This window comes from Cheilinus undulatus, linkage group 23, assembly GCF_018320785.1.
Source record: "Cheilinus undulatus linkage group 23, ASM1832078v1, whole genome shotgun sequence".
Taxonomy (NCBI): domain Eukaryota; kingdom Metazoa; phylum Chordata; class Actinopteri; order Labriformes; family Labridae; genus Cheilinus; species Cheilinus undulatus.
Genome location: NC_054887.1, coordinates 26,564,392 through 26,582,490, shown reverse-complemented (window position 1 = coordinate 26,582,490; position 18,099 = coordinate 26,564,392). Strand labels below are relative to the sequence as shown.

The 18,099-nt window shown below is 38.8% G+C and overlaps 1 protein-coding gene across 2 annotated transcripts in view; it reads right to left on the bottom strand.

The window, feature by feature from the left end:
• Window positions 1–2,702: 2,702 nt before the first annotated feature.
• Window positions 2,703–18,099, bottom strand: part of pawr (PRKC, apoptosis, WT1, regulator) — a 97,444-nt gene continuing 82,047 nt past the window's right edge. For both annotated transcript variants that reach the window (XM_041781116.1, XM_041781117.1), the window contains exons 5-7: window positions 13,954–14,080; window positions 10,475–10,579; window positions 2,703–4,060 (exon numbers count right to left, since the gene is read on the bottom strand). In XM_041781116.1, the coding sequence (XP_041637050.1) occupies window positions 3,974–4,060; window positions 10,475–10,579; window positions 13,954–14,080 (319 nt within the window). In that variant the 3' untranslated portion in view covers window positions 2,703–3,973. The remainder of the gene's footprint in view (window positions 4,061–10,474; window positions 10,580–13,953; window positions 14,081–18,099) is intronic.

Here is an 18,099-nt window from a genome sequence, read left to right as displayed (position 1 = left end):
CAAAAACTAAAACCTAGCATTACAAATCCCAACAGCGTATTCTGATATCTAACATTTCACTTTCTTTCCTTTTCCTTATAACCTTTCCTCCTATGGTAAAGATAATGTTGTGACCTTAATCCCCCAGTAGTTCCTTATTTTCTTTCAAAATAAAACCAGATTTTTATCCAACAGGAAGTAGATTGCCCATAATTTGACAGTGCAAGTACAAAGTCAAAGCAAAACAAAGAAAACATCTCTCAGTTTAATTCTTAACCTTAACTGGATTGCTTCCACAGAAAATGCAACTAGACTTAAACTAGGCTGCCAAGTGATCACTGGACACCTATGAGTCATTTTGTACATGTCCTCCAACATGTTTCTTAAAAAAACATGCTAACAAAATATTTGACAGTATAAGCCCTCTGAAGCTGTCTCCTATCTTGAGGTATCTCCCATCTCTATGACAACACTTGCAGTTGTTAACATGTAGGGAAAATGTTGAAAATGTGAAATAACAGATTTTAAATGTGACTTGAAAATGTGATTGAACTAGATTAAGAAAAATCAATATTGAGAGGCATTTTTAAGAATTAATCATCTGACAGCCCTAGTTGACTCCTAAAGGTCTATTTTCCACCTCCAGCTCAATATTCCCTGCCACAAATCAAAGCTGATAAAGGCAACATAACACAAAACTTTTCCATTTTTCTGAGCCAAACAAGTTAAATTATTCCACTTTTTAAATGTCATGCCTTTTGACAGCCATTAGTTGATTCCTCTGTGTTTGTGAACTGTATCAGAATCCCATTGACTTTTACAGAACATTTCAACAAAGGGCATCCCTGCATGTGGTCCAGGTGTTGAGAGAAGTGCATCTGAAGTCTCTTTTTTTTCACTTCCAGCTCCAACATGTCGCTGTTTGTCTGCCTGGCTACACAGCGTGACTTCAAAAGGCACTTTCAAAGAGGCATGGCAGAGAAATCGCACTGCCTTGAGAGTGGCGGTGAGAGATTGTGCCTTCTCCTGGAAGTACGCTGTGACATTAGGTGGAGATCGAAGGTCTGAATGCAATCATTTCACGGCACCAAGGACGATTCAATTTGAATTCCAGCTTTGAAGCGTCACCTCAGATATCACTTAAGTTTGAGATAATGAGGTATAAAAGGTGCACGGGTAGGCAAAAGTCATTTTCAGGCTGCTGTGATAAATCAGGCCAGGAGAAATTGGCAGAGGAAATTGCAGAAATACGTCCAGTATCAATCCGTCCATTCGTCCAGGCTCTCTATTGCATCATGACCCCTGCCATCCTCAACGTGGATGAGTGCTTCCACACACCAGAGACCCTGGAGATTGAGGAGATTGGCCGTAGAAGCAAGAGCATGAAACTGAGTGATAATGAAATATGGCTGGGTTTTTCTACAAGGACAAGATAAGGCCTGCCTCTCATCTCTGCCCCGACTATCAGCCTCTCAGAATCTAATGGGACTTTTGGAGAGGCAAACAAACAAACCAGATCTGACACAAGATCTTCATTATGAGCAATAGTCAGCATTTTCTGGCTGCATTAACGTCAGACAATGAATTTTACCATCCTACTTCCAAAAAAGTTGGGACACGGTATAAACACAAATAATAACAGGATGTGTAAATACTGAGAAATACCTTTTTTGTAATGTCCCTTTTAAAAACTCATGCTAGAAACAATTTTCAAAAAATTTGGGGCAGGATAACATTTATTACCTTAAGGCATCATTTCTTATTTTCCAAGATTATTGCAAGAGTTCTGAAACTGAAAAATACGGATTTCTGACACATTGAGCTCTTTTTCGTGCTGCTTAAGATTTCAGAGGCCAAATTTGTGATGTTATTTTGCAAGATAATTTCAGTATTTCTATTTCACATGTATGCAAAGGTAACAGAATGTATATTAGAATGGACATTGGTGTTTACATTTGGCTTCTTCTTTGCATTTATTAACCTTGCAAAGCAGATGGATACGCCCGTTTCCTTGTTTCTCACTGGTGAATCCATCTTGCAAAGCTCCCATCTGAACCGTTTGGGCCTGGTTAGAAAGTGACAGGACCAATCAGTGACGAGGGACAGTACTCTCAGTGCTCTTGTTGCTTTAATTGGCCCGTAAAGATGTGACAGACAGAATGTTCACCCGATCACCCTCCGAGTTTATTTCAAAGCCTCTGCCTTTTCTCAAATGTTTTTGGTAATGGGGTTGGAAATGAGTTACAAATAATCTGCCGGTCAGGGCACTGGTGTCATTACAGTAAGAACCCATCTTGTGAATGGAGGCTATAGTCCTCTAAGCCCAGGAGTCTGACTCACTACTCCTTTCCCATTCCTTTGATTTCCTTCTTTATCCACCTTCCTTTCATCAGCATAGAATTAGAGTTCTACACTACTTGCCATCGTTTTTAGCAGTTGTATACATTTTCCCCTCATTCTAAAAGAATAATTTACCAGATCCTGTTTCAACCTTTTCATAACCAAGCTCTTCCATGGTGCTAAAACTCTCTGATTTGTTGTTTTGATTCCTAAAAATGTCTTTGTTTTTGACTGGCATGTTGACTCATCATGACTGTGAGAGAGTGTTAGCTTTCAGAGCTTGGCAGAGGAACTGAACCCCCCGCCACGTCACATTGCATTACTGCCTTGGTGGCACGGCATCATCACAGCAAATTAGTCTTAATGAACACGAGCGAGTCAACTGAGGAGAGAGATAATCAAACTTTTATTAAATGTCTTAATCTTCTGTACATGCATAATGTAATGGAAACAGAGATGGGTTTGTGGTGTCTGCCAGCGAGTGGATGATCTTTACCCCAAAATGTGAGCATGTATGAGGAAGCAGAATTATCTACTGTCTAAAACCTACAGATTAATCGGCAGAGAGGAGGAGCTCAGTGCGCAACTCATCAGTGAGATAAAAACAGAAATTAACCAGCTAAGCCTGTTCCCTTAAGTAAACAAAGAGAGATGCATTTTAAACATTATGTTCCTTCAGTTCATTTTGGTTATCATACAAAAAAATGCACTGTAGCTCACTCCACACATCTTAGATGCCATAAAAAGAGCAGCTAAAACATCCATCAAATATCACAAAGAGATAACTTGTAAACAAATTACAGGAAGAAAAATGCTTTTAAAATAGGATCTGGATATACTAGGCGAGGGTTTCACCCTGAAACATTTCATCAAGGACAAGTGTTAAACTCAGATGTTAGCACTGAAATGCATTAAGCATGGTGAAAAAATCAGAAATATTTTGAAAATAATTTTCTCCATCCAGGTTTGTAGACGCCCTTATGAGTTGCAAATGTACCAAGAAATAAGGGAGAAAATAAACCAAGCATTACTTTTGTGATAAAGCACCAGGCTTTCTCTTTTTTTTGGACACATAAAATTGCACATGTATTGCACACTTTGGCTGCTGGTAATGTAAAATAACTACTTTAATTTGGTCCAAGTGTTCCTCGACAGAAGCTTCGCCACTTAATAAACTGCTCTCAGACATAACTCTAACACCGCAACACTGGATTTTTCTTTTCTTTAATTTACCTAGAAGGGTTTAACGTGAAAGAAAAATATTTTTCAAACCTCTAAACAAGTTTAAAAGGCTTTGTGTGCTCGTTTGTGCTGCACATACATTCATTTAACTTTTGCTTTTAAAGACCTTATCAAAAAAATCTAAAAATTAACAATCTTGCTGGCTTATGTACAATACATTTACATTAAATATGGATATGATGACTGAGTCCACATGAGAGTGAAAACAGAAGCCCCTAGTTTGCTCAGCTCTCACAACAAACGGAGTAAATCCTCCTCTGGGGATGTATTAAAGACTGAGAAAATGACAGAAACAGACAGAATCAAACAGATAAAAGGTGACAACCCAGGGCAGGAGGTCAGGACAATGGACAGGAAAGAGATGCTCCGTTCATCTGTGTTTTGTTAGTGTCGCGTCCAGGTGGGTGCACTTCTACCTCGTCAGCTGACCGACCACTTTGAGCAGAGTCTTGTTCTCCTGTTTGAGCTGCTCGTTCTCGTCTTCAATGTCATCCAGGTCCTGCAGAAGAAAGTAAACACAGACAGCTTTGAGGTTAGCACTTTCTGGACTCAGTCAGACACATGAATATTCACAACACAGCCTCCAAACCTCTGAGGGCTCGGTCAGGTTGGAGAGTTAGTCTGAGGGTTAAAGTGTGTGTTACTTGCTGCCAGGTTCCCCCTGAAGCCAGGCTGTCTTGATAGCAACAAATTAGACATAAACAGCTTCAATTAGGTGCAAATGAGAGAGGCTCTCACAAACACAGCACTGCATCATCAAAAGAACGATCCCCATCCTTGATTCCTTCCATTACTGGTCATGATGGCAATGCTTCTGAGACTGAACCCAACAAAACTTCAAAAGTTGAAGAAAAAGAACACATTTCTTCCTGCATGTTGTTTCTTCTCTAGATGTAGAGTGATTTAAAGACTAATTCCAGAAAAAAACATGTAGAAATAAACTAAACACATGATCAATACTTTAAAATAAATAATATTAAAATAAAAAGCTAATTTCCCACTCTGTCTTCACTTTCCTACTCCATACACTGTCCTATCTGAGAAAAAAAAATCATTCAAGTCCAAAAATATATCTTAAAAAAATGACAAAATAAGGACAAGCTTGGTAAAAACAGTTAACTACAAGCTGCATGGATCCTTAAAGTTACTTCGGCTCTCTGGTTTCCCATAGCTCTATACAAGACACAATTCAAGACAAGCATTAAATTTAAATAAGCAGGATATTTTAATCAAAGCTACACCAGAGGCCAAAAATGTGTCATGTGTTTATAACGGTGTGAGAAATATGACCAAAAATTGAACAAATGTTGCTTTAGGTCTGAAGAAAGTCCAAATAAGAAACTCTAAGTTAACGCCATAGTCCTATTTCAATGTTATGCTATCTCGTTCCCCTACAAGTGCCACTTTAAAAAGTAATCCGTTAAAGTACCTAGATACATTTTTGTTGTGTTTCCCATTCCCAAAAATATAAAATGCAATGTGTGTGCACTGTTTCTGTTCCTCTCTTTGTAGTTAGCTGTGTACAAGCCGAAAGTAATCTAGCAAGGTGGCAGACAGGACAGCACATACTTTCAGAAAGTTTCCCCACCTATTGAGTTTTGAGAGGAAAAATAGCCTAATGGTGAATTGTAAGTTAAAGAGCCCCTCCTTTATTTTTGTACTGAAACAGCTGTGCTTTGTTGTGTCCATCTCTGTCCTGTTAGTAGTGTGTCATAGCTTGAGCATGTTGAAGAGCTATAAATGTCTGTTATTCCTGTTACCTGGCTGTAGAGTTTAAGACTCTAGGCTTCACAATGCAGTAGAGTAAACATATTCAAAGGTAGATAGACAGTTGGCTTTGTGTCTTCTGGACAATACCCCCAAGTTATGAAAGTTTTATAGCAAGTGATGCTAAGGTACTGAACAGATATGCACTGATGCATCAATTAATGCATCAATCTGAATCAGACATCTAGCCTGCAGATTTAGAAAAAAGAGTTTTTTATAAAGGAGAAGTGACCTGTTAGAAATATGCCGATCTGTCTCAGCCATAAAATATGAGAGTAAATCTTGGCATTTTAGGAGTCTTAGATGAAAAGAAGTAACAACAAATCATCAACAACCTGGCATCAGTACCAGCAATCAACTGGAATATGGCAGCATCTTGTAAAGAGTTACTTGCAAAATTGTTACCCAGTGCTGAACATTTTCAAAGTCAACCAAGACAGCTCCCAGTGATAGTGAATGCTCTAATTCTTAAACACCTGTAGCAAACAAACTGGACATTGATTCATGTTACAAATGGAATTGTTGGCTTATAAATCATGTAACTCCAAATCAGTCTGCATGATATCAGATCAAAAGGCATATGCAATGGAAAAACCTCATAGATAACTAAATCCACCTCATACTTCTTCATTTTTTTGTGATTTTAATTGTTTTTAATGGATGTTTTTAGTTAATACTTTGACATATTTATATATTCCACTTACTTGTTCTTTAAGATTAGCTGATGGCTTCCCATAAGCTCTCCTAAGTCTTCTGCACATTGATAACACTCCTTAAAAATGCACATGAATGAAGAGGTTTTTGGGTTCTTCATATTTATCACTGGTATTTCAGGGCTACTTGTTGCATGTCTGCCCTTTGAAGCTGGTTCCTCATTACTATCTCTATCATTAGATGTAGGATGTCATCACTTGGTGCATGTTTTGACAGGTAACTTTGTTATATTAGCTCTCTGCAGAACTGTAGTTCTCTTAAAGCATATGGAGAGGGAGATAAAAGTCCTACTGTTGAGCTTTATCTGTTCTGTCTCTCCTAAATAAACTTCTACAGTGACTCAGGGTTCAATCAGCAGAGACAGCACACTGTATCAGTCTTTATCTCTTGCCTTCCCATCAGGCCTTGCTGGAGCCTTTCTCTGGGACATTTCTGATAGATATCACACTGTTAGCTGTCCTCTTATGACCAGCTTCCTGTCCGTGTGATGTTATCAAAGAGATGTCTCCTGCAATATTGCACTCTCAGTGTTTGCAGATGTGTCTCATAATGAGAGTAGTTCAAAGATAATAACCAAACAGCATTTATTGGACCTGTTGCTTCAAATGTACACATCTCTGAGTCCTGTATTTGTTTGCATGGCTTGTTGTTTTTTTGTGTTTAGATTTGATTGGCTCTGCAGGAAAGAGCCGAGATCCCTTTTCTCTGTTTGAGACATGAAAGACTGTGTGATGTTTCATCACCTGCTGCGATTCCCTCCTAGGTTGCCAAAAAACAGAACTATACTTTACCGCCAGCCTCAGTGACCCAAAAAACACAGGGGAGGCTGTGAGTGGAGGAGAGATTGTTGACAGTCTGGGGGTAAAAAGAAGATGAAGGTTCAGAGGGTTCAGGGAGGTTTCGCTCTGCCTGCTGAATATAAAACACACGCAGCTTACATGACAATCATCTGAACTGTGCACCCTGACCACACAGTGAAGAGGAAGCACAACCCTGACCCATGGGAGCAAACCAAACCTTAAACATACACACGACCTGTGGCAGTGGGTTCATGTCAGTGTGAAAGAAAGTCCACAGCCATGGCTACAGCATCTCTCTGAATCACTTCTTATAAACAGAAGCAGCTCATCATTTTTCCTGAGTATTTTTCTCTCTTAACTGATTTTCCAGAGGGAGGATTTAATGTTTTTTATTTAGTGTCTTCAAAGAAGAGACATGGCTGACCCCCACCAGGGAACTGTTCCTTGGATGATAACTTAAAACCAACCGCAATGAAAGAATCCACCAGATAACTTTCCCAGTAACTCAACTTATGTTTGGAAATGTGTCGCCTATATTTCTCTTATCACAACAATGTGTGGAGGAGCACTTGTTAATGACGTAAGATACTGCAACAAATATTGTGGAAAAGGTTTCCTGAGCCTTTATACTCTCACTGTGGTTCGGTACACACAACCACAATCATGGGGAGGACTGCTGACTTGTCTCTTGTCCAGAAGACAATCATTGAAAACCTTTACAAAGAGGGTAAGCCACAGAAGGTCATTGCTGAAAGGGCAGGCTTATCAAAGCATATTCATGGCAAATTGACTGGAAGATGCTCAGCCTCAGAGGATTGTCACATAAAGCAGATTTAAGAACTTAAGGGAGCTTCACAAGTAGTCAGCTGAGACTGGAGTCAGTAGATCAAGAGCCACCGCACAGACAGGTCCAGGAAATGGGCTACAAGTGTTGTGCTCGTAGAGTCTAGCCCCTTCTGAACCACAGACTTCACCAGCGTCTCACCTGGGCTCAGGACAAACAGAACTGTCGAAAGTCGTGTTTTCAGGTAAAAGTAAATTGAGCATTTTTTTTGGCAATCAAGGTCCCAGGGTATGGAGGATGTTTGAGAGAATCCAAAGTATTTGAAGTCCAGTGTTTGCAGTTTCCACAGTCAGCGATGGTTTGAGGTGCCATGTCATCTGCTGTGGTTGGTCCACTGGTCTTCATCAAATCCAGAGTCTACCAGGAGCCTCATACTTCCATCTGCTGAGAAGCTTTATGGAGATAGGACTTGGCACCTGCCCACAGTGAAGCCAAAACTACCAGAAACTTGTTTGCTGACTGTGGTGTTACTGAGTTTGACTGGCCAGACAACTAACACCTCTCATCTCTGATCATCATCATAGAAAGTCAGACTGTACCTTTGACTCATGTGGAAAGAGGAGAAAGAGGTCTCTTAGGAGGTTAAAGAGGTTTCTTTAAGTGAAAAGCTATACCTAATTCAAATAGTAGCAAACTTCAAAGGAGCCAATCTACGAAAGAACCAGCCCAGTAGCCTGCATAGTTTGCTCAGACAGAACTGCAATGAGATGGTCTAGTCTTCATAGGAGGTCCTGTTTGCATCACCGGCTTTTCCTGCCCTTACTCTTTCATTACTAAGCGCCCTCCTGCCATCTAGTCTCCTCACCCAGCTAGCATGTCCTTGTGGGCCCCACATGGGTTGTATGTGGGCTACAGTATGGGTTCCATGAGGGTTTTGTCATATGATTGCCCATGTGAACTGCAAGTGTGGATTAGCCCATATGAGTGCCCTATAGGCTCCCTTTCTAGAGACAGAAGATAGATCCTACTTGTAGTAAACATGGGCAATTGCAAGGATCTTTAGATGAGGCCTATATTGGTCTCTCTTGGCTTATCCACACTTGCAGTCACAAGGTCAATCACAGGTGGGGCCACCATGGAACCCATGGACAAGTCCACATGGGACCCATATTGTAGCCCGTATATAACCAATTTGGGACCCACATGGACATGCTGGTTGGACAAGAGCTGCAGAACGAGTTTGAGGGCCCTTTATCATTTTAACATTGAGATCACTTGTATAACTACTAACTAACCAAACCAATCACCTACATTAAAAATAAAAATAGTTCTATGTTTAGTTTGCATTTGGCCATGTTGTTTGATTGGGCATGCAGATGATCTCAAGATATGTTTAGCAACAAGGACACACTGGATGGATCCTCATGGTTTGGGAAAATTAGGATGTATTTATTGGCTGCTATGGATGAAATCTTTCAAAATGGGACAGCTTCAATCAATCTTTGAATGTGCTCTATAAGGATGCAACACCCGAACTGAAACATAGCTCAGTAGCAAAGTCAAACTAGACCAGGGAGGAGATCAACAGGCTAGAAGGGTCAATAAAAACATTATATTTTAATATTGGAGACAGTTTTCAAATGCATGATAAGGTTCCTCTGCAAAGTGGTCCTTTTATCCCTAATTCTTTAATCTTAGTTATGTTGTTTTTTAGCCCCTACACCAACATTTCTCAGTTTAGTTACCTGTAATCAGCTGTTAACTATGCAGACCTAATTCATAACAGACTATTCCTGCCCTGCTGCAGTTAGCCATCAGGGTTGAGAAGTTAAACTGATGGTTGCCTGATTATCTGCTAAAATATCCTCGTTATCCCTCTGCATTTACTCTCAATCATAGCCATTGTGAGTGAATATATGTGTAATTGTAATCAGCAAACTTTCTGCAGTGCATAGTTGGAGTGAAAACTACTTCATTTATACCAGGATTGAAATAAAGCCATTCTTCTGATCTGTGGCTGATTATGGTCTTTTTCTCACACTGACATTCCCACACTGATTGGATGAAGATGAAGAGGTTGTAATTTGCTGATCACTGAGCTTGGCTGGTGGTTCTACTTCACTGACTGAATAATGCTTTATAAATGAGTAAGCATGTGGTTGAAAGTCACTTGGAAAGTTTGACCTGGAGAGTTTTTAAACTCTGAAAACTTGACTGACAACTTCAACCAAGTCCACCATCAAAAGAGGTTAAAAGAAACTGTAGGAAAAAGTAGGAAACTGTGTTGAAAAGCTGAAGATTGTTTGGTTCAGAGCTGTATTGATTTCTTTGTATTTTGCTTTTTCAACAAACCAATCCATCAGAACCCCTCTGAGATAAGGACCGCAAAAGAGTTTGTCAATCTTCAATCAAAAGAGCCTCAAATTTAAGGCAACAAAGCTACAACAAATGCCTGACAATTTCTTTCTGGCAAGGAACAAGTCAGAAATTCTTGTTTTTGTTAGGAAAATCAATAGACATTTGTGTCACGAGCTCAATTGTTAAAAAAACCCACTGGTGAGTTTTTGTTTTGTGGTAAAAATGCAAATTGTGCTCATAGCTCTGAGACAAATGTTTGCTTTTATCTTGAAAAAAGGGTGTAAATCCTAAAATGAAAATTTCCCAGGGTTTAAATCCCAATGGACTACAAGAGAAACATTGTACAAACAAACATAGTTATTAAAAACAACCTCACTTAAATGCCAAATGATAATTTACAACCTACTCACTCCTCCCACACATGGAAACACAAAAAGCTTAAAAAAAAAAATCAGACTCTAGAGCAGAAAACCATGTAGGCTGGACTCACTCTGTTCAGCAAGTCGATTTCCTCCTTCAGCTTCCCGATGAGGTCGTCTTTGTCCTGGTGGGCCTTCAACAACCGGGCGTTCTCCTGGCGCTCTCTGGCCAGCTCCTGAAAACAGACACGGATAAACACATGGTTTAATTTATGATAAATGATCCAGCAGATGAGAACAGAGCATGTAACTAGTAATTTGATTCAAACAAATTGTAATTTGAATACAATTTGTCTATTAGTCTTGGGGATATTATAAAAAAGTGTTTAACATTTCATAATAACATGAAACATGGGACAATAGCAGAGTCTGAAATGTTTCAAAAAAGGAGTTAAAGAAAACATACTCTACATTGCAGCCATAAGTCACTATTATTTGTTGAAGAAAAAAGGTTTTAAATAACTTATTTGTGTCCACATCAACTAAAATTTTGCATACAGGCTGTAGGGTTGGTGCAATGGCATCATTATGATCTTAACTTTTTTGCTTCTGTTGTTTTAATTTTGGAATATTCATTTTTCTTTGGTAAGTGTTACACTGTTCATATGTGGATAGTTGTTGTTTTCCCATTATCAACTGTATCTTAAGTACAGACACCTACAGTGTTGTAAAAAAGTATTCCCCCCTCCTGTTTTCTTAGATTTATTTTTTTCTTGCACATTTATCTCACTTAAATGTTTCATATCATCAAACAACTTTTCATATTAGCCAAAGATAACACATGTAAACACATAACAGCGTTTTTAAATGATGATTTCATTTATGAAGGGAAAAAAGCTACCCGAACCTAACTGGCCCAGTGTCAGAAAGTAATTGTGCCCCTTGTTTTATTTGATATTAAATGTGATGAGGTAAAATTAAATTTCACCATCTACATCCGGGCCTGATTACTGCCAGACCTGATGAATCAAGAAATCCCTTAAATAGAAGCTGTCTGACAAAGTGAAGGAGGCTAAAAGATCTCAAAAAGCAAAACATCATGCTGCGATGTATAGAAAATAAAGAACACAAAAGAAACAAAGCCATTGATATCTATGGGTCTTGAAAGCCATTACAAAGCCAGTTTGAAGGTTTTGGAACTCCAGCATACCACAGTGAGAGCCATTATCCACAAATGGAGAAAACTTGGAAAAATGGTGAACATTCCCAGGAGGGGCTAGCTTACCAAAATTACTCCAAGCAAGCATCAACAACTCTTCCAGGTCACAAAAGAACCCAGAACAACATCGCAAGACCTGAAGGCCTCACTTGACTCAGTCAAGATAAGAGTTCATGATTCAACAGGAAAAAAGAGACTAGGCAAAAAATGGCATCTGTGGGAGAGTCCAGCAGTCAAAAACAATGCAGACCAAAAAGATCACAAAGCTCCTCTCACATTTGTCAGAAATGTCTTGATGATCCAAGACTTTCTGAAAATATTCTGTAGACTGACAAGACAAAAGATGAGCTTTTTGGAAGGTGGGTGTCCCATTACATCTGGAGTAAAATTAACACAGCATTTCATAAAAAGACATCATATCAACAGTCAAACATGGTGGTGGTAATGTGACCGTCTTGGGGCTACTTATGTTCAAACTAGTCTACATTTGCAGGTATACACAGCCGGTGTAACATGCTACTGGATTCCAATACATATTTTACCCAGGGGACAATGAAATGTGTCTTATCATATCATATTATAGCATAGCATGCAATATTGCATTGTACTCTACTGATTGTTTGCATGTGATCCCGATGATGGGTGAATGCTAGATGGGGTGCAGGAAGTAAAGAACAGCTGTTTGGGATGGAGGAAAGTTAGTAAAAGCTCTAGAGGGGCATGTATGCTGCAGTTATCATCAGAAAATGTATACATACAAAAAGGAAGACCCCTACAATTAACAAAAAATTGCATTTTTACCACAGTTTAACGATCAATATTACATATTATTCTTGCAAACCAAGCGTCTAGCATGGTCTAAAATGTCAAATAAAATGAGTGGCAGTTCAGATTATTTGTGCACCCTTTATAAATAGAAGCATTCATTATTATTCATTAAATCATGTGACTTATTAAAATAAAGTGTCTGGCAAGTTTTTGAATCTGTCAGCCATAGTAGCAGGTAGACAAAAAAGTTAATTTCCTTACCTGCATTGCATGCATGTTAAATTACCTCTGAGATTAAATACAGTAGTTTTGAACTGAATCAAAAGGGAAAATGGATGGAGTCTTTTAAAAAAGTTATTCTTCATATTTATGGAAGGTAGGTTTGACTTCCAGAACCATCCTGTTTTAAAGCTGTTTGGACTTTGTCAAAAGGAAGCATTGATTTTTTATGATTTGACAGCTGAAAAATAGTTCCTCTTCTTCCTCATTCATAAGGTTTTGTAGTTATTACCCAGATACAAACCGTCGTGACAATGCATCAACAGCCTCCTTTTTAAGAGTCTTTGCTCACTTTTAAATTGAAGTTGGTTTAAAGACAGTGTGCTGCTGTCTGCTTCCTTCCACGATCCTGTGACATTAATGAATATTGTTCCTTACAGACAATAATTTAACTTGCAACAGTGCTGAAATTGCTGTTTGGGTATGTGACAGGAAAAGAAGATCAAACCAGTATTTCTACTTTCACTTTCCTCTGCAGAGATGCATGAAAGTGTTGCCATAGAAACCAAACAGGCAGGTAGTGATTCTAAACTGGGTTGAGGTAGGATACAGTGAGGCTTTGAACAAGAGGTGTTTCTGCAAAAATGTATATTTATGACAAACATAAAACATCTCTGTGATTGTTATGATTTTCAGTAAGATCTAAAGTAGCACCCTTGAGACAGAAATCTCATATTACAGATCTGCTTCTCCAGGAAAGTGAGAAAAACAATGTTTTTTAAAATAAGTGCTTAAAAATATGATTTTGAAAGTTTTGTTGTCGCCATTTGACTCAGAAACACCTCACACACAAAGTCACAGAGGTCACATCAGATTGTACTTTAAAAACCTTTTCTGAAAGCCATCTGAGTGACATTTGTTCTGAGAGGAATTTCTTCTTTGAGGGGTTGAGTGTCTGACAGGAACGGTGTGGGAGTGAAAGACATATCTGTGGTTTAAAAGGTCATTTCTTTGACAAAAGCGAAGGGAATTTCTGCCAGTGCAGAACCAAAGAATCCAACCAGAAAATCGTTTCAAATGCTATACTCTGATTTGGCATAGAGGCAAAACTACTCAGCTCACCACCGTCAGAGATTTGTATATAAAAGCAGCACACCTCTGTTTCGCTACACAAAAAAAAGAACTATATGTCATAGTATATACAAGGGGGAACCAGAATTTTACAGAAAGAATAAATACTTCAGGACCCTGTGCAGACGTAACAGAACCTGATAGGCAAAAGCAGGAATTCTGGAAGATGCAACAGAAAAGAGCATCAGACAAAAAAAATCATTTATGTTTTGTCTTATGTAAGTGCAGATGATCTAAGCATTTATAGGAAGCAATATGAACTTTAAGACACACCTTCTCCAGCTCCTCTATCCTTTTCTCCAAACTCCCTGTTGCTCCAGCGCCTCCATCTCTGCTGTGACGGTTGTGTCGTTGTCTGCTGTTCCCTCCCACCTCTTCCTCAGATCCTGGCCCTGCAGAGCTGCAACAAAAACAATGAAAACAATATTAAAAACAACCAAAAAATATTTGAACTAGCTGATGTTTCTTAAGGTTCAAACAGACACATAAAAGCTAGGAATTTGGTGGCAGATTCCACTGTACAAAGTGTCCTACACAGTATTAACACTGAGGCTGTTTGAAGGTATGAATCATAGCCACTTTATTAAACTTCAATAGGATGACACATCCATCATCAGAAGAACAGGTGGGAATATCTTCTGCATTTTTGCCCTCTCAATTAGGCATGCATTATTAACAGCCCTCTGCCTTTTATGCCATTAATGGAAAAAAGGGTCGTCAAGGGTTTGTAACTTAGGTGCAAAAAGGATTCTGATTAAGAAACAATTTACATATCACAACTTCAAATAGACTTAAGGATGGCAGTGGCAGTTCTTATGCTAGGGAGAAAAAAAACAGCTTTAGTGGCTTTTGTATTCAGCTCCAGCAGAACATTAACCTTATCTCCTCTTCACTGCTTAGTGACAGATTCTGGGGCAGCTGAGGAAGAATATTCAGGTGCTGTTTATTTTCTAACGGACCTTATTTCAATAATTATTGATTCGGAAACTTGGAATGAGTTTTGTAACTGCACCACAAAAACCTGGCAGCTTGTGCAAAGGTTTATAAAATCTCCCTTGGAATGATATTATTGTGGAGTTTGCAGACGTTGCTGAATTTTCTGTAGGAGGCTGTCTGCACATTTCTGCAGATGAAACAAACAGGGAAGCTGCTGGCAAGACAAAGGACAAACATTACTCCTTTGTGCCATCTGTACTCTTTTCAGGAGCTGCCAGATATGATGCTCCCATTATTAGACAACTTGACAGAGCAGTTTTGGCTCAGAGGATGGAGGCAGTGAACTAACAGCAGTTTCTTTATCTTTGGGAAAGAAAGGGTTGAGAGGAAAGAAAGAGTTATGTGTTAATGAAATCGTGACTATAAATGAACTGGATAGGCTGGTTCTAAAGTAAATAAGGAAGTGAAGTATTTAATTCAGATTTGTTGAATGTTATCTGGCTAAAGTGATTTAGGCATTATCTAACTGGTCTGATTAGGGGTTCATCTATTAAACCTAAGACCTGAGTAGTCACTGTGTAAACACTGTAAACACCAAAATCTTTTTGTACATTGTGAGTTTGCAGATGTTTATGGAGTCAGTGTTTTGTTGGCTTCTTTTACAGTTGCTTACAATTTATCAATCAATCTGTCCTTTTAAAAGATTTATTTTGGGTTTTTATGCCTTTATTCTAATAGGACAAGACAGCAGACACAGTTGGAAACCAGGGAGAGTGAGTGAGTAATGACATGATGCAAAGAGATTGCAGGCAGGGGGATATGAACCAGGTTGCCCACCCTAATTAAGAGCAACAGCTTTTGCACATGGGGCATGCAGGCGTTCCCACTAGGCCAGTGGTTCCCAACATTTTTTCCTTGGAGCCTTTCTTATTTGTATCAGAGAAAAACCAAGCCCCACAAGATCACGGCAGGTTTTTGTTTTATTGATAAAACCCTAAGAATATGGACCCACATGTTTTTCTTACCAACAGACCTTTGTGTAAACCATTTAATAATTGTTTTTTTTAATGATTTCGGTTATTAATGCAAATCTAATTTTAACCCTCAGAGCAGACAAAGCCTTGCACCACTCAGAAATTGTTTGGAACCAATACACTAGGCTAATGGCACTTTAACCTGTGCAGTTTCTTTGGAATTTCCTTTTTCTGCTGTATTCCAATACTGTTGGGGAAAAAAACAAAGAATGAATGAACTTAATGCTAATGGTGTGGGCTACAACTTAACACTAGTTTGAAGCACTTATTGGTGTCCCTTTTTTTAATTCTTTAAAGGCCTTGAAAGCTTCTCAGTGTGAAAGATAAGATTCTAGATTTAACAAAATCCTCCACTTAACTACCAATGTTACGGCAGCACTGCATATTCCAGTTTGAATTTTTGTACTCAATTTTATGTTTTTTTCTGACTGGGTTTAGCCTAACTATACAGGTATTGTATGCTGCTTAGTTGAAAATAGTGACGGCATCATTTTGTTTTTTAAAATAGTAGACATTATCAAACCTGATGAGCTTGCAAAAAAACAACTGAAATTTGGGTCTTTGACTTTAAAGAAGATGTATTTTTGAGGCTTTTTGTGCCTTAGAGAGATAGGACAGTAGATATAAAAATGACATGCTGGAAAGGAGCCATAGGTTGAATGTGATCCAAGGCTGCCCACTTTCAGAATCCCAGCTTCAAGATGGGATGTTAACTACCTCTACCACCAGTGCTGCATAGGTGCATTAATAGAATAGAATTAGAAATGACAGAAACAACTAGTTAAAACATTATTTTAATGCCTCATCCTAAGTTTTATATCTATTTCACTCATCGCAGTCTTTCTTTTTTTCTTTATTGAGGCTTTAGCTCGCGCACACAAGCGGAGGCGTTTGTCGTCTCTACTCTGACATTTACAGGACCAACAGCTTATTTCTCTCACTTTTACAAAGAACCAAACATTAGAGCGGCCATCGCTTTTGATCAAGAGGCAGTCCTTGAAACGCTCTCACTGGCACTCGCCCACGCCAAGATAAAGTGCATTTCATTTGTCTCTCTCGTTGTGGCTCTTCCCGGCCAATCGTCCTTTATCAGCATGAACACAAGCACACCAAAACACACACAAAAAACGCACATGCATATTCAGGTGTATATTACAGCACAACAAGTAAGTAACTAATAATAAGCCAAACACCTTGCATGTTCATGTCCACACATGTGGGTGCCACTAAAACTGACATAAACAATAACCCCCACACACACAAACACTCAGTAGGTGTTGAAGCTAAGCCTAAACAACCATGGCCTCAATACTAAATATCACACCATGGCCCATTAACGCCCCGCAGAGAGAGGTCTAGGTGAGAGAGAAGCTGAGCCAATCACACTCTCCTGGGAGCCTCAGCAGGTAGGAGGGAGAAAGCACTGACAGGTATAACAACATCTCTAACAAACATAACATGTCAATGTGCAATAAGCCAATACTATACACCCAAACACGCTATACATTTAAGGAATTAATGTCTTAAATCACACTCTGTAATTATAATCCTAAAACACTGAGATAATCTTTCAGCAATAACTTTAAGACCGTATCAGTAGAATCATAGAGTAGTCTCCTTGCTCTAAATGTCCATAATCTGTGACCATGGGGTCTAAGGTGTCGCAAATCAATACCTGCTTGTTTTCTACACCAGCAGAGAGGCTCAGAAGTGTTTTAGATTTTAATGCTCCCATTTCCCAGGAGCCATACACTGAAAAAATTTCAATCCAAAAGCGGTATTTGTCTAATTTCCTGCCAAAACATATCTAAATACACTTACTGTAAGCCAAGCTCACATAAAAAGTTCAGATGAATATCTTATTGTGAGATATTTTGGCAAAAAACTAGGGATGCACCATATCCTCGGCATGATATTGGTATCATCAGATATCTATCTATCTATCTGTCTCTCTGTCCGTCCGTACATCCGTCTGTCTGTCTCTGTCTGTCTATCTATCTATCCGCTACCTAGCGATCAGACTTCAAATTGTGTGTTTTAAGGCCTAAATTTCAGGGCTGAACCACATTTAAATATCGATATCAGCTCAATCAATTTGTGAATATCTGCATATCAAATATCTATCTATCTATCTATCTATCTATCTATCTATCTATCTATCTATTAGCTGCTTTTAATGGGTAAAACATCTGCAAGTAAAGCAAGAAAAATGTTTAAATTGGTTAGTTCATTTCATTTTAAGGCAACTAAGTATAAGTTTTGCTTGCAGACATCCAGTCAAAGAAGCTGAATATGTCCAACAACCTAACAATGGTGTGGTAATTTTGTATTTGTGTAGAGGAAACATCATCAAGGTCCGACGGCTCAAAAACATACAAGCAAATGGACAATATTTACAGCTGGTATCGGCTGATATTTCCCATCAACTAATGCCAATATTTAAAACTGA